The sequence below is a fragment of the Atheta coriaria genome, unplaced genomic scaffold (assembly GCF_025399875.1).
Source record: "Atheta coriaria isolate IRGN ID8LTWV9N9 unplaced genomic scaffold, Caltech_Dcor_3.1 hic_scaffold_7_pilon, whole genome shotgun sequence".
NCBI lineage: Eukaryota > Metazoa > Arthropoda > Insecta > Coleoptera > Staphylinidae > Dalotia > Dalotia coriaria.
Window position 1 is genome coordinate 1695146 of NW_027045449.1, and position 20526 is coordinate 1715671.

At 38.2% G+C, this 20526-nt stretch overlaps 6 protein-coding genes across 8 annotated transcripts; 3 read left to right on the top strand and 3 right to left on the bottom strand.

The window, feature by feature from the left end:
* Positions 1–1889: 1889 nt before the first annotated feature.
* On the top strand, positions 1890–3335 carry LOC135796469 (RNA-binding protein NOB1). Its single transcript, XM_065308496.1, has 2 exons — positions 1890–2051; positions 2112–3335. The coding sequence occupies exons 1-2, from the start codon at positions 1977–1979 to the stop codon at positions 3240–3242; spliced, it is 1206 nt and encodes a 401-aa protein (XP_065164568.1). The 5' UTR covers positions 1890–1976; the 3' UTR covers positions 3243–3335.
* LOC135796468 (ribonuclease P protein subunit p40-like) lies at positions 3230–7375 on the bottom strand. Of its 2 annotated transcripts, XM_065308495.1 has the most exons (5): positions 6650–7375; positions 6444–6579; positions 6217–6381; positions 3497–3935; positions 3230–3431 (listed from the first exon to the last, which is right to left on the bottom strand). In XM_065308495.1, exons 1-5 carry the CDS (start codon positions 6758–6760, stop codon positions 3251–3253), a joined length of 1032 nt encoding a protein of 343 aa, XP_065164567.1. In that variant the 5' UTR covers positions 6761–7375; the 3' UTR covers positions 3230–3250. The 2 variants fall into 2 exon arrangements, with proteins under 2 accessions (XP_065164567.1, XP_065164566.1); XM_065308494.1 differs by lacking the exons at positions 3230–3431; positions 3497–3935; positions 6444–6579; positions 6650–7375 and adding an exon at positions 3969–6134 and having other exon boundaries at positions 6217–6358.
* Positions 7376–7584: 209 nt separating this feature from the next.
* On the bottom strand, positions 7585–11257 carry Grip91 (gamma-tubulin complex component 3). Of its 2 annotated transcripts, XM_065308492.1 has the most exons (9): positions 11162–11257; positions 10968–11089; positions 10727–10905; positions 10352–10673; positions 9965–10278; positions 9219–9910; positions 8824–9161; positions 8543–8763; positions 7585–8483 (listed from the first exon to the last, which is right to left on the bottom strand). In XM_065308492.1, exons 2-9 carry the CDS (start codon positions 11050–11052, stop codon positions 8136–8138), a joined length of 2499 nt encoding a protein of 832 aa, XP_065164564.1. In that variant the 5' UTR covers positions 11053–11089; positions 11162–11257; the 3' UTR covers positions 7585–8135. The 2 variants fall into 2 exon arrangements, with proteins under 2 accessions (XP_065164564.1, XP_065164565.1); XM_065308493.1 differs by having other exon boundaries at positions 9965–10275; positions 10968–11170.
* A 202-nt stretch (positions 11258–11459) lies between these two features.
* Wdr82 (WD repeat domain 82) lies at positions 11460–12837 on the top strand. Its single transcript, XM_065308498.1, has 2 exons — positions 11460–12131; positions 12195–12837. The coding sequence occupies exons 1-2, from the start codon at positions 11583–11585 to the stop codon at positions 12594–12596; spliced, it is 951 nt and encodes a 316-aa protein (XP_065164570.1). The 5' UTR covers positions 11460–11582; the 3' UTR covers positions 12597–12837.
* A 439-nt stretch (positions 12838–13276) lies between these two features.
* Kua (Plasmanylethanolamine desaturase Kua) lies at positions 13277–18226 on the bottom strand. The gene is made up of 4 exons (XM_065308497.1): positions 17403–18226; positions 17066–17277; positions 16532–16750; positions 13277–16199 (listed from the first exon to the last, which is right to left on the bottom strand). Exons 1-4 carry the CDS (start codon positions 17662–17664, stop codon positions 15939–15941), a joined length of 954 nt encoding a protein of 317 aa, XP_065164569.1. The 5' UTR covers positions 17665–18226; the 3' UTR covers positions 13277–15938.
* Positions 18227–18849: 623 nt separating this feature from the next.
* On the top strand, positions 18850–20406 carry TfIIS (RNA polymerase II elongation factor). The gene is made up of 4 exons (XM_065308499.1): positions 18850–19049; positions 19192–19585; positions 19639–19920; positions 19979–20406. Exons 1-4 carry the CDS (start codon positions 18981–18983, stop codon positions 20119–20121), a joined length of 888 nt encoding a protein of 295 aa, XP_065164571.1. The 5' UTR covers positions 18850–18980; the 3' UTR covers positions 20122–20406.
* The last annotated feature ends 120 nt before the right edge of the window (positions 20407–20526 follow it).

Genomic DNA, 20526 nt, shown 5'->3' on the forward strand with positions numbered 1-20526 from the left:
GAGACGACTTAAAACTTAGAAATATTTTTACAAGACTTAATAAGGATTGTCCTTATAAGGAGTTCCCCCTCTCTGGGGGTGATCCCCCACCATAAAAATTGTTGATATGCCTGATAATTCCGGGGATGAAGCGCAGAGACATCGTAGCTGTAGGATGGGCCGGGAGCAATGGACGAACCGAAGCAGTGGGCGATCGACCAGAGCGCCGGAGGCGCTCTGGGAGATCGACCGTAGACTGTCTTATAACGACACGTGCCAAAAAATTTAAAAATTCTCTCTTTCTTCTATCTCCTCCTCTTCTCTACTCTGTTCTCTTCCTTCTGTCTTCTACTCTTCTCTGCTATTCCTTCATCTACTTCTCCTATTTATTTCTGTTCTCCGTTTCTCCATTTACTTGCTTGCTTTCTTATTGCCTTCACTTGTATTTCAATTTCTCTTATATTTCGTTGCAATTCATATATGCAACCCAAATTTCATCTGATATTTTTATATTTGAGAAAAATGCCTTCCACACCTGAGATTCGATCCGTGTCTGCTAGCATGCCAGCAGGTGCACGTCTCCACTCGACCACCGAGTGTTTTTGTTATTAATATTTGATTCTTCTATTTATGTTTCTACTTTTATCATGTTTTTAAAAACAACAACATAACACAAGCAACAGTGATGTGGTACATGCACTTAAGTTTTATATGGAATATGATTTAAGACGTCAAACCTGAAAACGACAAAGAGGGTACGAATAGAAAATATGGAGATGTTTATAATGTTACATTGTGTTTTATTGACAACATTGAAAAACATATACATTTTTTAAGAATTGAAAATTATGAGCGACTATTATATTTCCTAAACGATTACTCGCCTTGAAATACGCGCATCTCTCCGCGACGACGGATGCTGTAGATTCCTTGGTATGTGTGCTCGTAAACTTCTTCAGCGGACATCAATGTTGTCAGTTTGCACTGAGTAAACATAAATCCAAGTTATTGGTGCGTGTGGACACCCATGTTGTTCACATATAATGCAATTTCACAAGCGTTAAATAAAAACCGACGTCCGACGGATACTCACACGCGCACAGGTGAATCGCCATTTATCACCAATTGAGGAACATAGAGCGCATGCAATCTCACTAGCAAATCAACAATCACGTCCGATTTTAGTAAATGCCGTCGATCGTTTATTAAACATTCTAGGATTTATCTAATTATGATCTGGAGGAAGAAAACTAGTCGCAATGAACACGCGCGATTTATTCGGCGACCGGGATGGAACACTATCGCTGTTGAGAATGTTGAGATACGCACGCTGAAAGCAACAAAAAAAGTTGTTTACATACATTTCTATGCGCATCGAAAGTATACCTGGGTTGCAATGCCAAGTTTAACGCTATGTACCAGCGCACTGGATATCATACAGCGTAGATCTAAAGTAGTTAGAATCTGCAATAAAGAAGAAACAACATTAATCTAATCAATCCGCACAACAATTTTGCTTAAGACACAGCAATAAAAACCGTGTTAATCGCAATAATAGTTTATACAATGATATTAACTGGGTAGTCTATTAGCCAGTGGCGTAACTGTAGCGTAACAATTAAGAATTTTCTATTTGTTTCCTTGTATCGCTTTTAGTTTAAAAGATAATCCCTTTCAAACTACCGAGTAAAATGATAAAATCCTTGCATTTATCGTTATGATTATTCTTTGACTTCTCAAATTTTCCTAATTTGAATATTCTATCATAAAAGTAATTTCAAAATTTTCAAGTTCAAAGAAATTAATTTTTAATACATAAACTCAAAACTAGATGGCGCTAAAATCTACAGTTTTCTGCAATTTCTACAGTTTTCTACGTCTTAGAAAGGTTGCAATGCGTCAGCAACGTTGTCAAATTCCTCAAAACTTAACAAAGTCAACTAAGTCGCTGAAACGCACGTGGTTTTCATAGAAATATCAAATCGAAAAGCCAAACAATGATTGTGGAAGAAAAATCCGTAGAACATTTAGTTGTTGATACTACGGCATTTATCCACAATGCTCCCCTACAGGTAAATAAATCATAAATATTTACATAGAAACAAGTAACAAAATTTGACACAACTTTGCAGCAACTTGCAACAAACATATATACCATTCAAGAGGTAGTTGATGAGATTGTGAATAAACGACAATTAAGAAGATTATGCGTCCTACCGTACGATTTACGCATCAAAGATGTATATCCAGAAAATATACAAACTGTCACAGACTTTTCGAAGAAAACTGGAGACTATCCCAGTCTGTCAGCTACAGATATCAAAGTAATGGCACTAACCTACCAACTTGAGAAAGAATATGTTGGTTCAAACCACATTCGCACAGCTCCTGTGATGGCCAGGACCATTAATCTGGGAAATCCAAATGTTCCAGACATGAATGCTGATCTTACAGGGTTCTATGCACCAAAAAGGAAAAGTACTAGGTCTAGGAATAATACAAGTAACAGCAATACAGACAAAACATCAGAAGAAGATGAAAAACGTGACATTGAACAACTAAATCATGGCATAGATAATATAACAGTTGAAGATAATAGTGATCAATCAGATAACTGTTATGAAAGTTATGAAGAATCAGATGATGAAGACTCCTGGATAACACCATCCAACATCCAAGCTGCTAAGAAACAAGTCAATTCTGAACTGATGGAAGCAAAGAAAGTGGTTGTTTCTTGCATCACCACTGACTTTGCAATGCAAAACGTTCTCAAACAAATGAATCTTAATGTTTCTGCGTTAGATGGCCGCATTATCAAACAACTGCGCACGTTTGTATTGCGTTGTTACACATGTTTCGGCACGACAAGCATCATGACAAAGCAATTCTGTGGCAAATGCGGTAACAACACACTTAAGAAAGTCGCTGTTAGTTTGGATGAGGACGGAAAACAACAAATACACATAAATACGCGCCGGCCGCTAACTGGTCGCGGGAAACGTTTCAGTATGCCGACGATGAAGGGCGGCAAACATGCGAACAACCCGCGGCTTGTCGAGGATCAACCTATGCCCGATCAACGACCGAGTCGCATCGCACGCATGAAAAACAATCCGATGGCGGATGATTACATCGCCGGATATTCTCCATTCGTGACTAGGGATGTTAACTCTAAAAGCGCGCAACTCTGTATTCGTCCTGGGGACGTGAAACATTGGATGAAGAAGAATCCGAATGAGGCGCGAAGACATCGGAAGAAGTAGAATATATTTTACTTGTAGCGCTTATTGGTGGTTTGATTTGTGGCAAACATATACTTGTATCGATTGAATAAAAACACGTAACTGTTATCACCATTTGTGTAGTAATGATGTTCGTTGAAATGCCAGTTGATTGGAGAGTCTGAGAAGCCTTGAACGTAGATGCTGAACCATTGATCCTTGAATGCATTCCTTAACAAAAACCGCCATTTTGAAAAATAAACAAGCAAGAAAAACAAATTGAACATTTTACTTACTTAACTGCATTAATAAACTTAACAATCCTCTTTGGAGTAAAGAAACCTCTAAACTGATGCGTTCCAATTGATGGCACAGTGACAAATGGCGATGGAGTCGTATAACTCGACAGGAACGTGTTGCAGTAACTCTCTGGGCACTTCATAGTGACCATTCCAAGCCACTCCACTACGTCAATTACTTCCTCCTCGTCTTCATAACGCACAACTGGTACCTTCACATCTTTCTGTACTTGATATTGTTGTGTATTCACACACAATATCACCTCGAATCCCAATTCATTGAAATATTTCGCTAAAGATGAAGGACACACTTGCGCAGATGGCGGTTCCCAGATGGCAATAAATGTAAACCGTCCTAACTTCCTTAAGCATTGTGGAACTTCAGAGTTTTTTCGATTTTCCACAAGTTGCCGACCGCGCAGATCAACTGTAACGACTAAAAATCGGTTCTGATATAAATTCACACTCATTTCAATATATGTACACATTACATTCCAGTTCCAAGATACAAAAATATGTATAATTCATATAAGTAATTGTATTTCGTAAAGTATTGAATTAGTGTTGTTTTTGTTTTGATTCATTCTTCTTTTAATAAATATCACAAACGACAAAATAGTTACCAATGCTGCTCGAATTTTGTTATCCAAAGTTATAATATGTACGAAAATTTAAGAATAGAGATTATACCTCCCGCCAAGCATCTTCGTTTGCGTTGCCCTGATAAATATCTCACTCTCACGTCTTCATTTTGGCCCTTTTCAAGGTGCGCAAAAGTATTCTATGAATATCACAATGACTTAATAGTTGCCCCTGGTATTAGTTATCATATTCATATTATATAGAAATGTTAAAACTAATGTTATTGAAGCGGAGATACGAGCACTAGTCAAATTCAGTTAATTGTGCAATCAAATTGTAAACAATCAACGATCCGCTTCAATACTTTGACAACCACGATTAAAAATAGCGTATTAGATATTTTAAGTATGTTCTACTATCGTAGAAAAAAAGTTAGCCCTAGCACTACGACAATACAGTGAAGTAAATGTAAAATAAACAACCCAAAGTGCTAAATGTAAAGCTATCAGTAAGATAAAATAGGCCTAATATCCAAGTCGTAGTTATTCGAATGGATAAATTTCCGAAAAATCTCCAGCTCATCAATGCTAATACCCTGCCAGTTCTCCAGCTCAGAGATCACACGTAAATTGGTACAATTCGCCAAGAGTAACTCCACCGTATTCGTGCTCATATCAGTACTGTAAAGAATGCGCAACTCTTCCAGCTCACGCATCGGATTAAAACCCATGATCTTCACAATCGAAGAATGACATATTCCTGTCGATGAACCAAGATGTATGTACTTAATATTGGTGCAGTGCATGAGTACAAACTCTAAATGCACCAAAGCACAGTCCACAACCCAAAAAAGCCTCTCTAGGCATTGGAACGGCTTCACTTTGAACGACCGACTGTATCCGGCCGCCTGGTCAGTCAAATCACAATTGTACAGCACCAGATTCTTAAGTCTCGGGCAATACTGACTGATATCCATGATGGCCTTTAAGTCAATCTGCTCCACATGCTCCAGATGCAAACTTGTGATATTACATCCGCGTACTTCCAACAATTGTCGTGCATAATCACCGTAAAAGTCGCATGAGAGCAGTTTTAACATTTTTAAATGGTCAAGATGCGCTAGTACTTGCAGATTCGAAAACTGTTCATCATGAAAAAGACTCACATTCTCTAGATTCGGACATGTATCAACCAACATTCTCAATTGATCGGTTGTAAGATCACGTGTGTGTATTTTACGCAAACCTATAGGTCCAATTTTAGGATATTTCGAGTTGATGTAACTCAATACAGCGCCGAAATCGTCACAGCGACCAATATCTTGCAGCCGATATAAACCAAGCAACAACTGTCCGAGTCCTTCAACGCTCACCGAAGTCCGATGCAGATTCAGATCGTACAATTGTGTGCATTTCAATAAATGCGGAATTGAACGATCAGTGACTGACCGCGATGATGTAACATCTAATATCTGCAGATTCGGACAACTTTCACTCAATACCTGTATAATATTATCGGTGCAATCAAAACATAAGCACAACAACCGGAGATGTGACATTTGCGATATTCCTTGAATGATATACGGCTCGTAATCACTTGAACCATTCGTACATGAACCCAAATTTAAAACTTCCAGGCCTGTTAACTTAAATAAATTCTTATAGAGTACATAGCGCATGATTTTTGGCCAGCAAGAGAAACTAATCTGTTTGAGATGCGGATCCAGCACGACTTCAGTGAGCCCAACAGCAACGTACATCTCCGTCATAAAAGTAGCTGTGTTAAAATACATGTAGTAGTTCTTTTTCGTGCGCTCGATGAGTTGCTTGACGGCTTCCAGGACCTCCAGGGCCATGCCATCGTATAAGTAGAGCGGTACGTGCGTGGCGAGGATTGTACTGATACGATCGATGCTTTTCTGCAGGCGGATTTGCGGTTCGTGGTGTTTGTGGATGGTTGAGAGAATCGTAGGGGCAAGGCTTACAACAAAATTACCAACTGCTGAGACACAGAGGGTTTCTAATCTTGGTACAACACAGTGCCGAGGCATTTTCTAGAAGGAAATAAACCTGGCTGTATTATATGTTATGTACCGGTGACACGCAATATTATGAGCAAAGAAAATGGCGACTTACCGTAGCGATCTTTTGTGTTTTTCGTGAAATGAGATTGAGTTCCTTGTAAGCCTAGTGATCCATAGGAGTCTTTTGTCAAGGAGAGTATTAACTTGCCACAAGGTGTTATACAAACACAATTGTCACAATCAATTCTTGTGCTGATTGTTAAAGCAGTGAGTTCACCTAAAATTTCAAACAAAAACAGAAAAATGTATCTATTGATGATGATTCAAAAAGCTATTTACCTTTGATAACGAAATTGTTAATAAATTCCTTTGAAACTAGTGTATCCAAAGTGATATCCTTCAATTTGTAGTAGTCTGAATCATCAAGAAGAACACCTTTGGGCAGCTGTACACCACTGGGAGTGATCAGAGATATCTAAAACACTTAGAAAATTAAAAACAGATCTGTTTGTTTGTGTGGACATAGCGCGTTGTATATGTATTACCAAATGATTATAGTAGAAGGTGTTTATTTTCGTGGGCAATGTGTTCGCGCTGACGGTCGAGGTGAACTTGGACTCGGGTGCTTTGAAGTTCCACACTTCAGGATTCAACATTCTATTTCTCTAAGCAATCGGAAGAAATTCCATAGAACTGCACGTTGCAAGATAAGTCGAAGAGCGTTGTTCGTTCGGCGTGTTACATTATTGCGTTGCGCGTAAATTCACGTAACAACCGCGCACTTGTTAACCAACATACGAGCGCACAACATGAGGTCCGGTAGTGCGATTTGTTTAACACCGTCTGTGCCTGTCTGCTGCTGCTCGCTAGGTAATGTTTACGAATGTTGCCACTGTCTGGGCCTAATTTATGGCGCTAGTTGCTTGCAGGAGACAAAAATCATAAAATAAAACATGTTCGTCTTGAATTACACTAAATGATTTGTTTTGCGGCGCGTTTACATGTGTAATATGTTATTGGATGCCAAAAATGTATTACTTTGTTTGCGTTGACCTTTTTTAACAACTTGTTCGGCGATCGACTGTCGAATAATATTCGCCAGTCAACAGCGGCTGCTGGCGATGGTCAATTGTCGGTTTTCTGACAAACCCAAACCTGCTGAACCGATACCGCATTTTGGAAAAGCATGTCAAATATCAAATGTCAGCCAGGGTAAAACGCAGGATTTAATGCGGAGCGCAGAATGTCGAGTAGGTGCGTCGGTCAAATCAGCAGGAGAAAAAATGACTGCGTTTTAAACATAACTTTGCGGTGGCCATTTTGAATTCAATAAATATATCACCAAGCAATGTAAAAGTAATAAAATATGCCAAAATTAATAGCTGTACTAAAGAAATATGACCAACAATAAATTAAACCATACAAAACCATTCTGTTGTTTTAAATTATCCACAAAATGGCGACTATTTATACCACAGTATACGATTTAATTAATTATATTGATTATCATATTAACTTCATTAACAGTTCCATCCGGCATTGGGCAAAACTGGCGCCGCTCACAAATCACTTCTACAATTTAATTAAATTAATTACCTCCCTACTGGATGACGCATATTTATCACATGGATAAGGGACCATTACTTTTAAAATTAATGGCACGCAACATAACAATGTCCCTTATCCGACGCAACATCAAATTTGTTTCTTCGACTTCTTCGCCTTCTTCTTGCGATTGTCCAGCAGCATATCAACACTGCCGTACTCAGTCAACTCGCAAGACTCCGTCGTGCTCATGCCGCCAACTTTAACAGTTTCAATAATACTAACAGAACTTACGGCCTTCTCAATATTGTCAACATATTCAACATATTTTGCATTATCAACGTCCGCCATTTTGTTCATCGAGTTTCTAGACGAACACGCCGTGCAGGAAGACGAAGCACTACTAAATGTCGATAAAAATAACTCGCTGCGCGCTTGATAGGGAACATGAATGGGAATAACAGGATGGCGTTTGACTGGACTCTGTCACATAATTTTATAGTAGTCGTTGAAGTTGATACGAGTGGCGAGCAGTTGGAGATTCATATCGGAACTCGTCGCTAGCAGAGTTACGTACTTGACGACATATTGTCGGAAGTTGCAGGATATCGAGTTGATCTGTGAGTTCATCGTCGTTAAAAACTGTGAGAATCTACCGGTGCGCTCGCGGTTTTCTAATTCAATCTCGACGGTTATTCCAAAATCGGTATCAAAGAGTTTTTCGTGTTCGATTATGTGCTCGCGTTCTTTTAAAGCTGTACTGTATAATGTCTCCTGGACTGATTCAAGACTTAAAACTAAATTGAAGATGGAGCCTAAATATTTACGCAGCTCCTGTAAAACAAAAAAAAAACATAATCAGTTTTTATTTAAATAAATTCTTCATATCTTACCGCAGAATTTAAATCCAAAAGAATTCCAGTCTGTACAGAAGCGAGAAAAGTGTTATGCGCTGTGATAACATCATCCAGACAAGCAGCTTGATTAACCTGCTTCAACATTTCCGCCCATGAGCATTCCAGGACTTCAAACAGGAAGTAGTATTGAGTTTGATGTAAAAAGTGAATCATTTCACTAGATAACACGTGTATCTGATGTGTTACAACTCTTAATTCTGCAGAATATAAAATAACAACATAATTATGCCAATTTTTGATAAAATGAACAAACAAACCTTTCATTTGTTTCAGCAGTTTGTTACTTGTAATTTGTTGCTTACGCATGTTGGATAAAACAAACTCCATGCGTTTTGCCTTCCATAAACCACCGAATAAACATTTATATGTTGAAACTGTGGGTTGAAATATTGTTCCAACAGGCCCATTTGCACAGTACATTAGTGAAAAAACATCCCAACCGGTATCCTCGTTCGAATGTTGCATCAAACACACATTTAAACATGAAATTGTTTCTTCATCGTCATACTGTGCGTTTGTGACGCGAATGGCTGACTCCAAGATGGCGGACAATGTGTGTGCGTATAGATTATAAGCTGGCTGACATAATTCAGGCCTGTAAAATTAATTTTATAAACAATTACGACATATTTTGTGTTAAAAAATAACTTACGCTAGTAACTCTAGCAAATGTCGAATGAAATCTCCTTGTCCCAGTAATAAATATCTTCGCATCGCTTGTAAATGTTCTAATAACATATACTTATTCTTCAACAAGTCCAAAACTCGTGTGGAAGTCTCTCTATACACGCTTTCTAACCCTGCATGTAGTTCAATACTCCTCTCAGGGTTGAAAAACGCCTCTAATGAATTAGAAAATAATTTCTGAAGAGTTTCGCGACCTGGAAGCTGCGCGGTATCTTTACAAATTTGTCTCAAAAAGTTTATAGATTTCCCCGTCGCTAAAATCTTATTCGCTTGATCGACGGTTATAAAAGTAGGAATCATTGCTTTGCGCACGTGATATTTATCGTGCCATAAGCGTTCGACGTCTTTGATCATACGAGCTTCGATGAAAAACTCGCCGCAAGGATCGTTCAACTCTCCGTCCAGCAGCCATTTTGAAAGCATTACATACAATGGCCGACAGACGGCGGCGAGAACTTTTTCAGATTGTTTTTGTACCGTGTATGAACCGTGTTGTAAAAAGCCATGAATAGCTGAGATTAAAGCACCGCCTTTTTTATCCACGCATTGTTCTGCGATGTAGGCTAGCCATTGAAGACGGAGTTGTGGTTCGGCAACCCAAACTACCATGCGACGCAGTGAGATTTCGTTGGATTCATGTGAACTTTGTTTTTTCGCCTATAAAATTCCAAAATATAAAAAAATAGTCAAAAATATGGATAAATTATTTACTTGTGCTTGTAAATGCGCGATGAGTTCATAGTAGCTGGTTAGTTCAATTCGCAAAATCGCAATTAATGACTGTCCAATTAAACCAATTTGTTTGTCCGCCTCGTCGCAATGCTGTTTGAGTTGATTGTGCAGGAATCCAATACCAGTAAGTCGTAATATCAAACCTTTCTGGCGCGCTGTCATACATTTACTCGCTTTCGGATCCAATGTGAATCCAATACCGCCAGGTTCTTTACGTATTACTTTACCTTCAATGCCTTGAAATGAATAAATGACTTCTTGAAGAAGTTGCGCCTCTGATACAGAACTTGCTACTGAAATAACAAAGGTGTAAATTGGGTTGCCTACCAATTAAAAACCAAATACCAAAACAAATGTAATTCTTACTTGTTGATCTTGATGAACTTGTAGAAGTAGTTAACTGATCCTTGTATATTTCAGAATCACTGTTTGTATAACTCACACCAGAATGTGTTCTACTACTGACATTTGACATCTTTCTATTTAAATTACTCTGATAAATCTTCTTCACACCAGCAGAGGAATCATCAGGCAAGAAACCAATCTGGTTTTTACTGCTCACACTGATTGGATTACTGTGCAGGACTTGTTTTGGTATAGACCACATATGACTACTCTCAAATTTATTGTTTCCTTTGCTCATGAAGAGAAAAAATGAGAGTAGATGTGATTTGTGATGCAACACTGCCTAAATTTCTTATTTTAATAGTATATAACAAAATTATCCAAGTAAAAACTTACAGATTTATGGATTTTTAAGTATAATGCATCAAATAACTTTGTTTCCTCATTGCCCTTTGTTGCTTGAATAAACTTGCGTATCTGTGCAGCAATCTGACTCTCATCTTTGTCTAGTGTGTCATTATGCTGCGGCAGTGAGAGGAATCCGACGCACAGCTTATAGAATCGGTTCGATTGTTCTGTGGAGCACACGATTGAGCATCAATTAAACGCTTTGGTGAAGCAAATAATGCACTCATACCTTCATTATTTTTAGCAAAGTGGCTGCACAGCTTGTTGACCAGCAGCGGAATCGTTGTGGACACATCCTGTGTGCTGCCATTCATTGTACGTGCAGATATCCGTCCGCTTTACTGTGGCTTACTAATAAGTAAGAAATTTTACGGTTAATGTTTACGAGGATTAAAATTTCAAATCAATAATAACTGGACAAACCTCTAAAAATGTCTGATTTAAAAGTGAAGCTGTCAAGCGACGGTTAGTAGACAAGTGACAGGAATGTGCAAGTCGGTAATACAGAAAGTGTTAAAAAAAATAAGATTTTCTGAAATATATCCGCAATAAAACTTTGAATTACTGTATATAAATAGTATATAAATATGTTTTAAAATAAATTTTATGGTTTTGTTACCATATTAATAAAATTTTAGGTAAATATTTGTAGATAAAAGTTCACTTTGCGGTATATTTTGACAGAAAATTAACCCGCAGCGCCCTCTGGGTACTCGGCGTTCTTCGTCCGCAAATCTCCATTTTAGTTGCATACCTTCCAATTGCGTTGCCCAACGTCGAGCGTCGGACACATTTGTTTAAAACATTCATTCAGGGGAGTGCATGACCACATTTCCACGCAAACATGAAAATGAAACTGGTGGATCAGGTGGTGCGGAGTTTCCGCGTGGCGAAGGTGTTCCGTGAGAACACGGACAAAATCAACAGCATCGACTTCTCGCCGAGCGGCGAGACGCTCATCAGTTGCAGCGAAGACGATCAGATCGTCATCTACGACTGCGAAAAGGGCACGCAGGCACGCACCGTCAACAGCAAGAAGTACGGCGTCGATCTCATACACTTCACGCACGCAAAGAACACCGCCGTCCACAGCTCCACCAAGGTGGACGACACCATTCGCTACCTCTCTTTGCATGACAATAAATACATACGGTATTTTTCCGGGCACACGAAAAAAGTCGTCTCGCTGTGTCTATCACCCGTTGAGGATACATTCCTCTCCGGCAGTTTAGACAAAACACTACGGCTGTGGGACCTGCGGTCTGCAAACTGCCAAGGGCTGATGAACTTGTCAGGAAGACCAGTTGCTGCATATGATCCAGAGGGGTTAATTTTTGCTGCTGGAGTCAATTCAGAATGTATTAAGTTATATGACTTGAGATCATTTGATAAAGTAAGTAAAAACAACCAAAAATAAAAACAAATTACTAATTATGTTAAATTTTTCCATTTTCAGGGTCCATTTATCACTTTTAAACTAACACAAGAAAAAGAATGTGATTGGACAGGATTGAAGTTCTCCCGAGATGGTAAAACAATCCTCATCAGCACAAATGGTTCCTTCATCCGGTTGATCGACGCCTTTCATGGTACACCACTGCAAACGTTCACTGGTCATCTAAACAACAAAGGCATTCCAATCGAAGCCTCCTTCTCGCCAGACTCACAATTCATCTTCAGCGGTTCCACTGATGGCCGCGTGCATGTATGGAACGCTGATACTGGCTACAAAGTATGCGTCCTGAATGCCGACCACCCTGGGCCGGTACAATGTGTTCAATTCAATCCAAAGTACATGATGCTTGCCAGCGCCTGCACAAACATGGCGTTCTGGCTGCCGGCGATTGACGAGACGTAAATTTTTTAATGAAACAAGTATTTTCTCCACTGGAAATATGCGAGTAAGCATATGAAAATGTATAAGAGAATTGAGATTGAGTGGAACTTAAGTGTACATAATTGTCATAATTCACTTTCAGCACTAAATGGTACTAATCAATATGTTGGTATAAGAAAAGAAATTGATATCAATTGTACATACTTGACTTCACATGTGAAACTTTTACATTTTATTAAATATTCATTAATAATCATCACTATATTATGTGTTTTTTTTTTGTTTCCCTGTTGTTTGTTAGTGTAAATTTCCAGAAGAAAATAAAAATCATTAGTTTTGTGAATATTTTAAAACCAAAACCTAAGAAGAAACAAAATGACAGTTCTTTCAAATGTAGGCAACCCTACTTACTAGTTGCTTTCAATCAGTTACCTTTTTATTAGTTATGATTTATTTTAATGTTATTGCATGTTTATTTTAAAGATTTAGTTTAATGTTACTTTAGAATTAATTTATTGTTAGTTTTAACAACTCGTAACTCAAAAATTCGTTGAATTTCTTGTTCTTGATGAGGTTATGTCACCACACAAATCTTTCCATGTCAGATTCATGAATTTTGCAAATATGTAGTTGGTCCCATAATACAAATAAAAAATTTACCAAACAACGCAAATATCCATAAAAAACCATTTAGTTGAATATAACTTTTCAAATCAATATATCTTTAATCAATAGTTTCAAACTCAACACAATATTCAGCAACAGAGCATTAAACCCAAAGTTACAAAGTTACTAATGTCGATTGTTTTTTACTCACCACAATGAAACTCCTAATTAACAAACCATTTAATACTGTTATACAAGATATAGAATTGAAACCTAACCTTATTTTGTCATTTTCCGCCATTTTTATACCTCTAAACACAAAATAATGAAAAATAGTCTCAATAGTATCGTGTTAATTAGAAGTTTCATCCCACCAAACAAAACAAAACATAACAAACAATAACACCTTCTACACCCTCTGCACATACACCAGCTATAAATGCAATCATTAAATCTCATTAAGAACACATCAACAAACTCGACCAACAATATCGTAAGTATAGTACAAATGTGGACGGTAAAGTTAATAATTAAATTAAATTCACATTCTCGTTCAACAATCAATATCATCATAATCGTAATGTCAATAAAATTAATAGCAAACGTAATAATTACTTCGGCAAATCGTCAGCGTCCCTGCATGATAATAATAATATAATCTCTTTTTATATATAGTTACGGCCCTGCGTTGAAGCATTTAAGCGTATGTATTGTTATGTATTGTAAAACGTTCGAAAGCAATAAATAACAATATGAAATGTACGCCTAAACTAATTGTAACAACATCTCTGATTGCCTAAAATCCTTGAGGGCAATCACATACGTGTGCATCTTTTACACACGTTTTTCTCAATTCATTAATCACTAGAATACAAGTACAAGGTTTATTTGGTTATAACAATTAACGTGTGCACGTAAAATAGGGACGGTGGTATTGTAAATTGCAATTAAAGTGTGCTAATTGTCCCATTGCTTCAATACTCGTGAGTTTTCTTTAAGTTTTCTTTAGGTTTAAGTTACAAGTTAAAAGTAGTAGCAAACTTTAAAGTTGTGTAAAAATATGGCACTCATCAATTCATAGCATCCAATGTTTTAGTTACAGTTTTGTAAATATGGTCATTCATTAGCACTTAGTTTTGAAAATAGAGTGAATATTTCTAAATTTTTATCTTGTGAGAAGGCAATTAGTGTGAAAGTCAAGCTCTAATCTTATAAATATTATAAAACTCTTTTTAAATTTTATCTTAAATATTTGATAGAGAGATGATTGAATGATTGATGCATATATTGCATCATATAAAATTATGTTTGTAAATATCTTTTTAAAATGTCCATAGAGTGCATATAATCAAGCTCACAATATATTGGTTTATAAAACTAGTAGATTCGATGCACTTTTAATTCATTATGTGATGTATTCTATATATTTATGTTGGATTATTCAAGGGAGAGTTTCAGAGCGACACTAGCGACACTCAAAAAACGTTAATTTTTGGTACTAATCCAAAAAGTTTAATATTTTTTAAATGTAGTTATTATCGTCTTGAAACCATCTCATAAATACAGTGTAGCCTCTTTATAATCACGTTTTATCACGTACGAAGGCTACACCGAATATTTTAAACATTTAAGGCGATTTAAGGCGTTCAGTCAAAGCCCGCATAGCAAAATCTGCTTTTAAACTCACATGGCACAATAGTTAAACATTAAATCTCAATAAGAATCTGTTTCCAAGCTGCCCCGATAAATATCTCAGTATAATCATCATATAAGCAATAAAAGTGTTAAGTTAAGTAAGTTATTCATCATCATTGGTCCCCGAAATAAGCACAGCACGCATTCTGCTTGTAAAACATTAAGCCTTGGCGTGCGTTCCCCATCCACCGTGTATAAATCATCTTAGGCTTCGTTTGCAACGCCAACAATGCAAAATTCAGAGCAAATACTGTTATTGCAAATATATCTATGTAATAATTGACTCTTAAGTACACAAGTCGATCGATTTCAACCATCAAGTGATCCAGTGTAATGTAATGACGCAAAATAAAATTTTGTGCAGGTTGAAATGAATCTTAAATGCTAGACGATGAATTATAAATGTCATTCGTGTGACCACGGCCAGCATTCGTGAACATGCGCACTTTAATCTAAATCCCTTTTTATGATTTGTACTTGATGGCGACGTCGTGCGCCATAATTAAAAACAGCCGACATGTGAAGCAAGCCATGTGCTATATGTCGCATCAGCGTACGCGAATTAATAATCAACGATAATGGCGGCGTTTAAATATTCAGCGCCTTGTGATTATCTCGCAATGTTCGTTGGGAAACCGTGGATAATCAAAAAGATATCGGGATTACATTATCAGCGCGCGATTGAAAAGTCGATGTGTGCCACGCGAAGATTATCGGTAATCTACTTTTTGTACGCTTCAAATAATCAACCGACTACCTAACAAGTTTTGCTTCAATATTTTAGCAGTCGCTTAACGGTTTTTACATTTTTTCGTTGAACATCGCTAGAAAAACAAAATTTTTTTCTACCCCGACTAAAAAAATACACACACCACACACCGTACACCCCACAAGTACTAAATTCCGCGTGACTCCATCATGCGTAAATTAAATTAACATAACAAAATCGCATTAAAGCAGTTTTTACTAGTAAAATACCGCAGTAAATGTAAAAATCACCTCTGCCTGTGGCGACGTCACTTTTGTACTACACGCGTTGTGCTTCTGCATGCGTTTCCGACATCACGTGCCCTTCTGTGCCCACTTCATGTCGTCGTCGCGCGGTCTGCAGCCGATCGTATGCTCGATGATGAATTCAAGCACACTCCAGAAGTGTAGCTTCTCTAACGGCCAATTCAGCCAGCCGGTGGTGATGCAAAAGTAGGTTTCATGCGGCGCAACATGATGAATGCGATGGTGGCGCCGCGGTAGGATGATGTGATGGTCCTGCAGCCACACCACCCACCCAGGCAGCCCGAAGTACGTGTGTGACCATTTGTGTATCTGCACAATGAATATGAAATCATGCGTGTTACATCATCAGCTATGAATAAATATTACCAAACGTCATAAATTAATATTAGAAATCACAAAGTAAAAGTCATGCAAAGATCAAGTGTATGTTGGGTTGCATACTTATGCAAAAAGTATACTTCAACTCAAAATTTGATTATTTGTGTAAAAATGAGTAAAAAACTATAAAATTTAGTGTAAAAATGAGTAAAACTATTGTTTTTAGTCATTATTTGTGCGAAAATAAACGTAAAACATGAAAATATTATGTCTAATCAAACATATTAATCAGCAAAAAGTTGGGCGCGTTGATGTTTTATTACCTGATTAGTCATAGCGACAAACAGCGCGAGCAGAAAAACATAGCAATTCCAATTTAAATTGCGCTGCACCTCCTCCTCGGACGACACCAGAAAGTCCCACAGCATTTTCCCGAGGAACGGAATCGTCACGCTAAAGTTATCGCCATTGGTTTCGATAAAATCATGCCGTGTTATACTCGTCGGGTCAATGTGATGCTCACGAAACGGGCGCAGAAAGTTCTACAACAGAAAACAAAAACGACGAATGTACAAACAAAAATATCTCGCACGCGAACTAAAGCCAAAGAGACGACGTCAATAAACGAACAATCAGACAATCATTAACTCAATCATGCAGCGCTTAAATTTAACTTGCGCAAACAGCAAACAAACAAAACAAGAGAGGTACTTTATTACACATAGCACAGACACAAACCCAACAAAACAAAAAAAAGTCGAGGCATAGAATAAAAGCAAGTATACACATATATCCCATATCAGTTGAATATATATGCATATTGAATAACGAAATAATGATAAAAAAGAACCAATTACTTTGCCAATAATAGGTAGGTCTACAGATCCCCAGGTGTCGGCCGCCCAATGCACAAACCCAGAACCAAAGTCAGCCGTGACAATCCCACAGAAGGCACTCAGCAAGATAATGCTCCAATTCTCGCGCTTGAAATTTAATATCAAGAAGCACAGGTTCGATATCATGAGAGCAATGCAAATGCCCACACAGATACACTCCTGTGTTCTTTTACCTACAAAACAATCATTTCTATGGGTCATCACACTAGTATTCTAAAAACTACACAATACCATTAACCAAACATTCGCTATTATTCTATTCTCTAATATTTTTTTAGAAAAATTGTATGAAAATAACCTGTGCTGTATAAATTCGCCAATTCCTGCGCGCCTTTGTGTTGTGGGCCCCATCTTGGTCCCTGTTTCGCTTCGGTTTGAATCTGCGCGACCGTCTGAATCGCACAATTCGCATTCGGATCATCTTCAAGCATTGAGTTTTCCAGGATTTCCTGCTCTGTCTTGACTGGAGCGAGGATTGTCGTCTCGATGGATTCGATCCCAGTGGAGGAAAGTGCTTCCTTCACTCGTTGCGAGCAGGATATCGATAGTGGTAAAGCCATTTTTCGTTATTTTTTCACTTTCGATTAATGATTATTTTAAAACAATGCGATTTTCGCGGCGGGCATGACTGAAGTGCACATTTTTAATTGATTAATTAACGCGGCGTGAGTTGTGGTTCCACTGCGTGTGGGTTGAAGCGCGTGAATCGTTTCCGAATTGATGAAAAATTGAGTTTTTTTTCGGGCGCAGCGCAGCACGACCGACACAACAGCGAGCACGTTCGCGTTTGACGCTGCGCTCGGTTTTATTACCGCACCGAACACCTCACAGTCTCACACTGTGCTCATCGTGTGTGCTGGTGGCGGTGGCACTGGCGCACATGCTATGCTATTTTTTTCGCGGTGGCGGCAGACGGCGCTTTTCACTGCTTCACACTGCTTCGCACAGATGTGTAAATATAATTGGCTAGAAAATGAGGCTGCACGCTGCGAGATGCACTAGTATGCGACACTACGACAGCCGCCGCCACGCCGGAAAATCTATGTCAACGTGAAGCCAGTGAAGGGTGTGTGTGAAAGCTCGGAAAGCTCCGAAACAACTGAAAACAGCTGAAGAACGCTGATCAACAATTAAATGACGCCGTATGCCATCTGTCGGTGGTGCCGTATTAATTATTTACCAACCCCCATGATTCCAACTTAGCCGCCGCACAAAGAATCGAATCGATAACAAATTAGTACTTTTCAAGTAAGGCACTAGGCACTGTTTCTACCGCTTTGATATACATGTTGATATTATTACTGTAATTACATATTTATCGCGTTTGACCTGAGAAATGTTTTATTGATTTTGAATATGCTACGATTTTATTCTTTATTCATGCATTTGCGCTACGAATCATCGTTGCATTTTTAATATTTGTGGCATGAATTGTATGCGGTCATTTTATGCAAATGAGTAAACAATGAAAAAAAGCAAAACTTTTGCGCATTCTATGTGAGTGCCATCTGTCACAAACAATGGAAACTAAACAAGCTAAGATTTATTTACGTACGCACAGCACAGTTACATTTTAAATGATGTCTTCTGCGTTGCTATAAATACAATAGCGGAAGATCAATATTTTGTATTTGATGTTCTATTTTTAAATGATCATATTTGTTTTTAATTGCTTTTTTTAGTTTCAACTACCATTGCGTCCGATGTTTCCCGAAGGTCTTGTTCCGCCTCTTTTCAGACGCTTCGCTGTGATGGCGATAATGCGCGCTCGGACGCCATATTTAATATCGGCGTTGGAGTGTGCCGCTCTTCGCTCGCAAATCTCCGCTCAAATCGATTCAATTCGCTTTTATCCCCTCAAAAACGCCGCGTCAGAATGAGCGTCGAGGAGGATGTGTTGCGTATTCAAAGACGCTTGACGAAAATGGCCTCAGAGGATGCCAAAGTGAGTGAAACTCCAAACATTTCAAAGCTCTCAATCACATAACCCTTCAATACTTCACTCGAGATTTGTTTTTGCGCCGTTTTTCGCGCGATTTGAGCAATGCCATGCCACCACTTGATACGAATGTTTTTGTTTATTATAGGGACAAGAGCAAGCGCTGGATTTATTGAAGGAATTACAACGCATGGATATTAATTTGGAGGTGCTCACCAAGACTCGAATTGGCATGACAGTAAATGCACTCAGAAAGTCCACAAAGGATGAGGAAGTCATCAGTTTAGCGCGAACGCTCATCAAAAACTGGAAAAAGTTCTTGAGTGCCAGAGATTCAGCTGCTGCTGGTGGTAATTCCACATCAAATTCAAAGAAAGAAAAGAAAGAAGACAGGCCAAAAGATGATAAAGATAAGGAGAAAGATAAAAAACTACCATGCTCATTTCCACCAGTGTCAAATACCACAGACTCTGTTAGATTAAAGTGTAGGGAAATGTTAGCTGTGGCAATAGGTGCGGAAGTTGGAGGAGAAGAATTTGATGGTAAATATATCACTTAAACTGTTAAAAGTGTTTCTAATGTGAAAGATTTTTAGGTTGTGCATCACCAGAAGATTTGGCTGAGGAGTTAGAAGAATGTATTTATCAAGAATTCAAAAACACTGATATGCGGTACAAAAATCGCGTGCGCTCACGAATATCGAATTTGAAGGATGTGAAGAATCCACAATTGCGGATGAATTTCCGCGTTGGAGCTATTCCCGCAGCGCGTTTGGCTGTTATGACTGCTGAGGAGATGGCCAACGACGAAATCAAGAAGGTTCGCGAGCGTTTCATGAAGGAAGCAATCAATGATGCTCAATTAGCCACAGTGCAAGGTAATAATTATAAATTCAACCAAATATCATATACTTTACATCATATTTTTGTTCATAGGAACCAAAACCGAGATGTTGAAATGTGGCAAATGCAAAAAGAAGAATTGCACGTACAATCAACTGCAGACGCGATCATCCGACGAGCCGATGACAACATTCGTGCTCTGCAACGAGTGCGGCAATCGTTGGAAGTTCTGTTAAGGCGACAAGCACCTAACTAGCGCGCGTTGAATTGTATTTGTTGGTTTGATCAGTTTTTTGGTAATTTGTAATGAATTTTATGAATCCTAGAGTTAATTTTCGCTTGATATCGATGAACTCCACTGGACTACCCGCTGCAGTTCAACAGTTGTTTGCAGTGGTTCATTTAATCTTAAACGGAATAATTAGATTTTGTTTAATTACACACTTGTCTTTTTTATGACTGACTGGTTGGTTTTCATTTACTTGTGTACAAAAAGGCGAAGTAAAGTTTTTTTTAGTGTGCGCATCATGCTTTTCTTTACTTTTCCCGCCAATTTATAAATCACGAGTTTTTAAGATCTTAGACAGAAGACCAAAAGAGAGCTTAGAGAAGGACGTAGAGAACTGGGGGGACTGGACTGC

Excerpts from the sequence above, each read along its gene's own strand:
- Grip91 (XM_065308492.1), bottom strand. The coding sequence starts at position 11,052 with ATGAATGGCAGCACACAGGATGTGTCCACAACGATTCCGCTGCTGGTC. Across the intron at positions 9,911-9,964 it reads TCGCGCATTTACAAGCACAA|GCGAAAAAACAAAGTTCACA; the intron begins GTAAATAATTTA and ends GGAATTTTATAG. Across the intron at positions 8,764-8,823 it reads ACTGCTGAAACAAATGAAAG|AATTAAGAGTTGTAACACAT; the intron begins GTTTGTTTGTTC and ends TATATTCTGCAG.
- TfIIS (XM_065308499.1), top strand. The coding sequence starts at position 18,981 with ATGAGCGTCGAGGAGGATGTGTTGCGTATTCAAAGACGCTTGACGAAA. Across the intron at positions 19,586-19,638 it reads TGGAGGAGAAGAATTTGATG|GTTGTGCATCACCAGAAGAT; the intron begins GTAAATATATCA and ends AAAGATTTTTAG. Across the intron at positions 19,921-19,978 it reads TCAATTAGCCACAGTGCAAG|GAACCAAAACCGAGATGTTG; the intron begins GTAATAATTATA and ends TTTTGTTCATAG.
- LOC135796469 (XM_065308496.1), top strand. The coding sequence starts at position 1,977 with ATGATTGTGGAAGAAAAATCCGTAGAACATTTAGTTGTTGATACTACG. Across the intron at positions 2,052-2,111 it reads TCCACAATGCTCCCCTACAG|CAACTTGCAACAAACATATA; the intron begins GTAAATAAATCA and ends ACAACTTTGCAG.
- Kua (XM_065308497.1), bottom strand. The coding sequence starts at position 17,664 with ATGGCTTTACCACTATCGATATCCTGCTCGCAACGAGTGAAGGAAGCA. Across the intron at positions 17,278-17,402 it reads GGCGAATTTATACAGCACAG|GTAAAAGAACACAGGAGTGT; the intron begins GTTATTTTCATA and ends ATTGTTTTGTAG. Across the intron at positions 16,200-16,531 it reads TTGTCGCTATGACTAATCAG|ATACACAAATGGTCACACAC; the intron begins GTAATAAAACAT and ends TTCATTGTGCAG.
- Wdr82 (XM_065308498.1), top strand. The coding sequence starts at position 11,583 with ATGAAAATGAAACTGGTGGATCAGGTGGTGCGGAGTTTCCGCGTGGCG. Across the intron at positions 12,132-12,194 it reads ACTTGAGATCATTTGATAAA|GGTCCATTTATCACTTTTAA; the intron begins GTAAGTAAAAAC and ends TTCCATTTTCAG.
- LOC135796468 (XM_065308494.1), bottom strand. The coding sequence starts at position 6,131 with ATGCCTCGGCACTGTGTTGTACCAAGATTAGAAACCCTCTGTGTCTCA.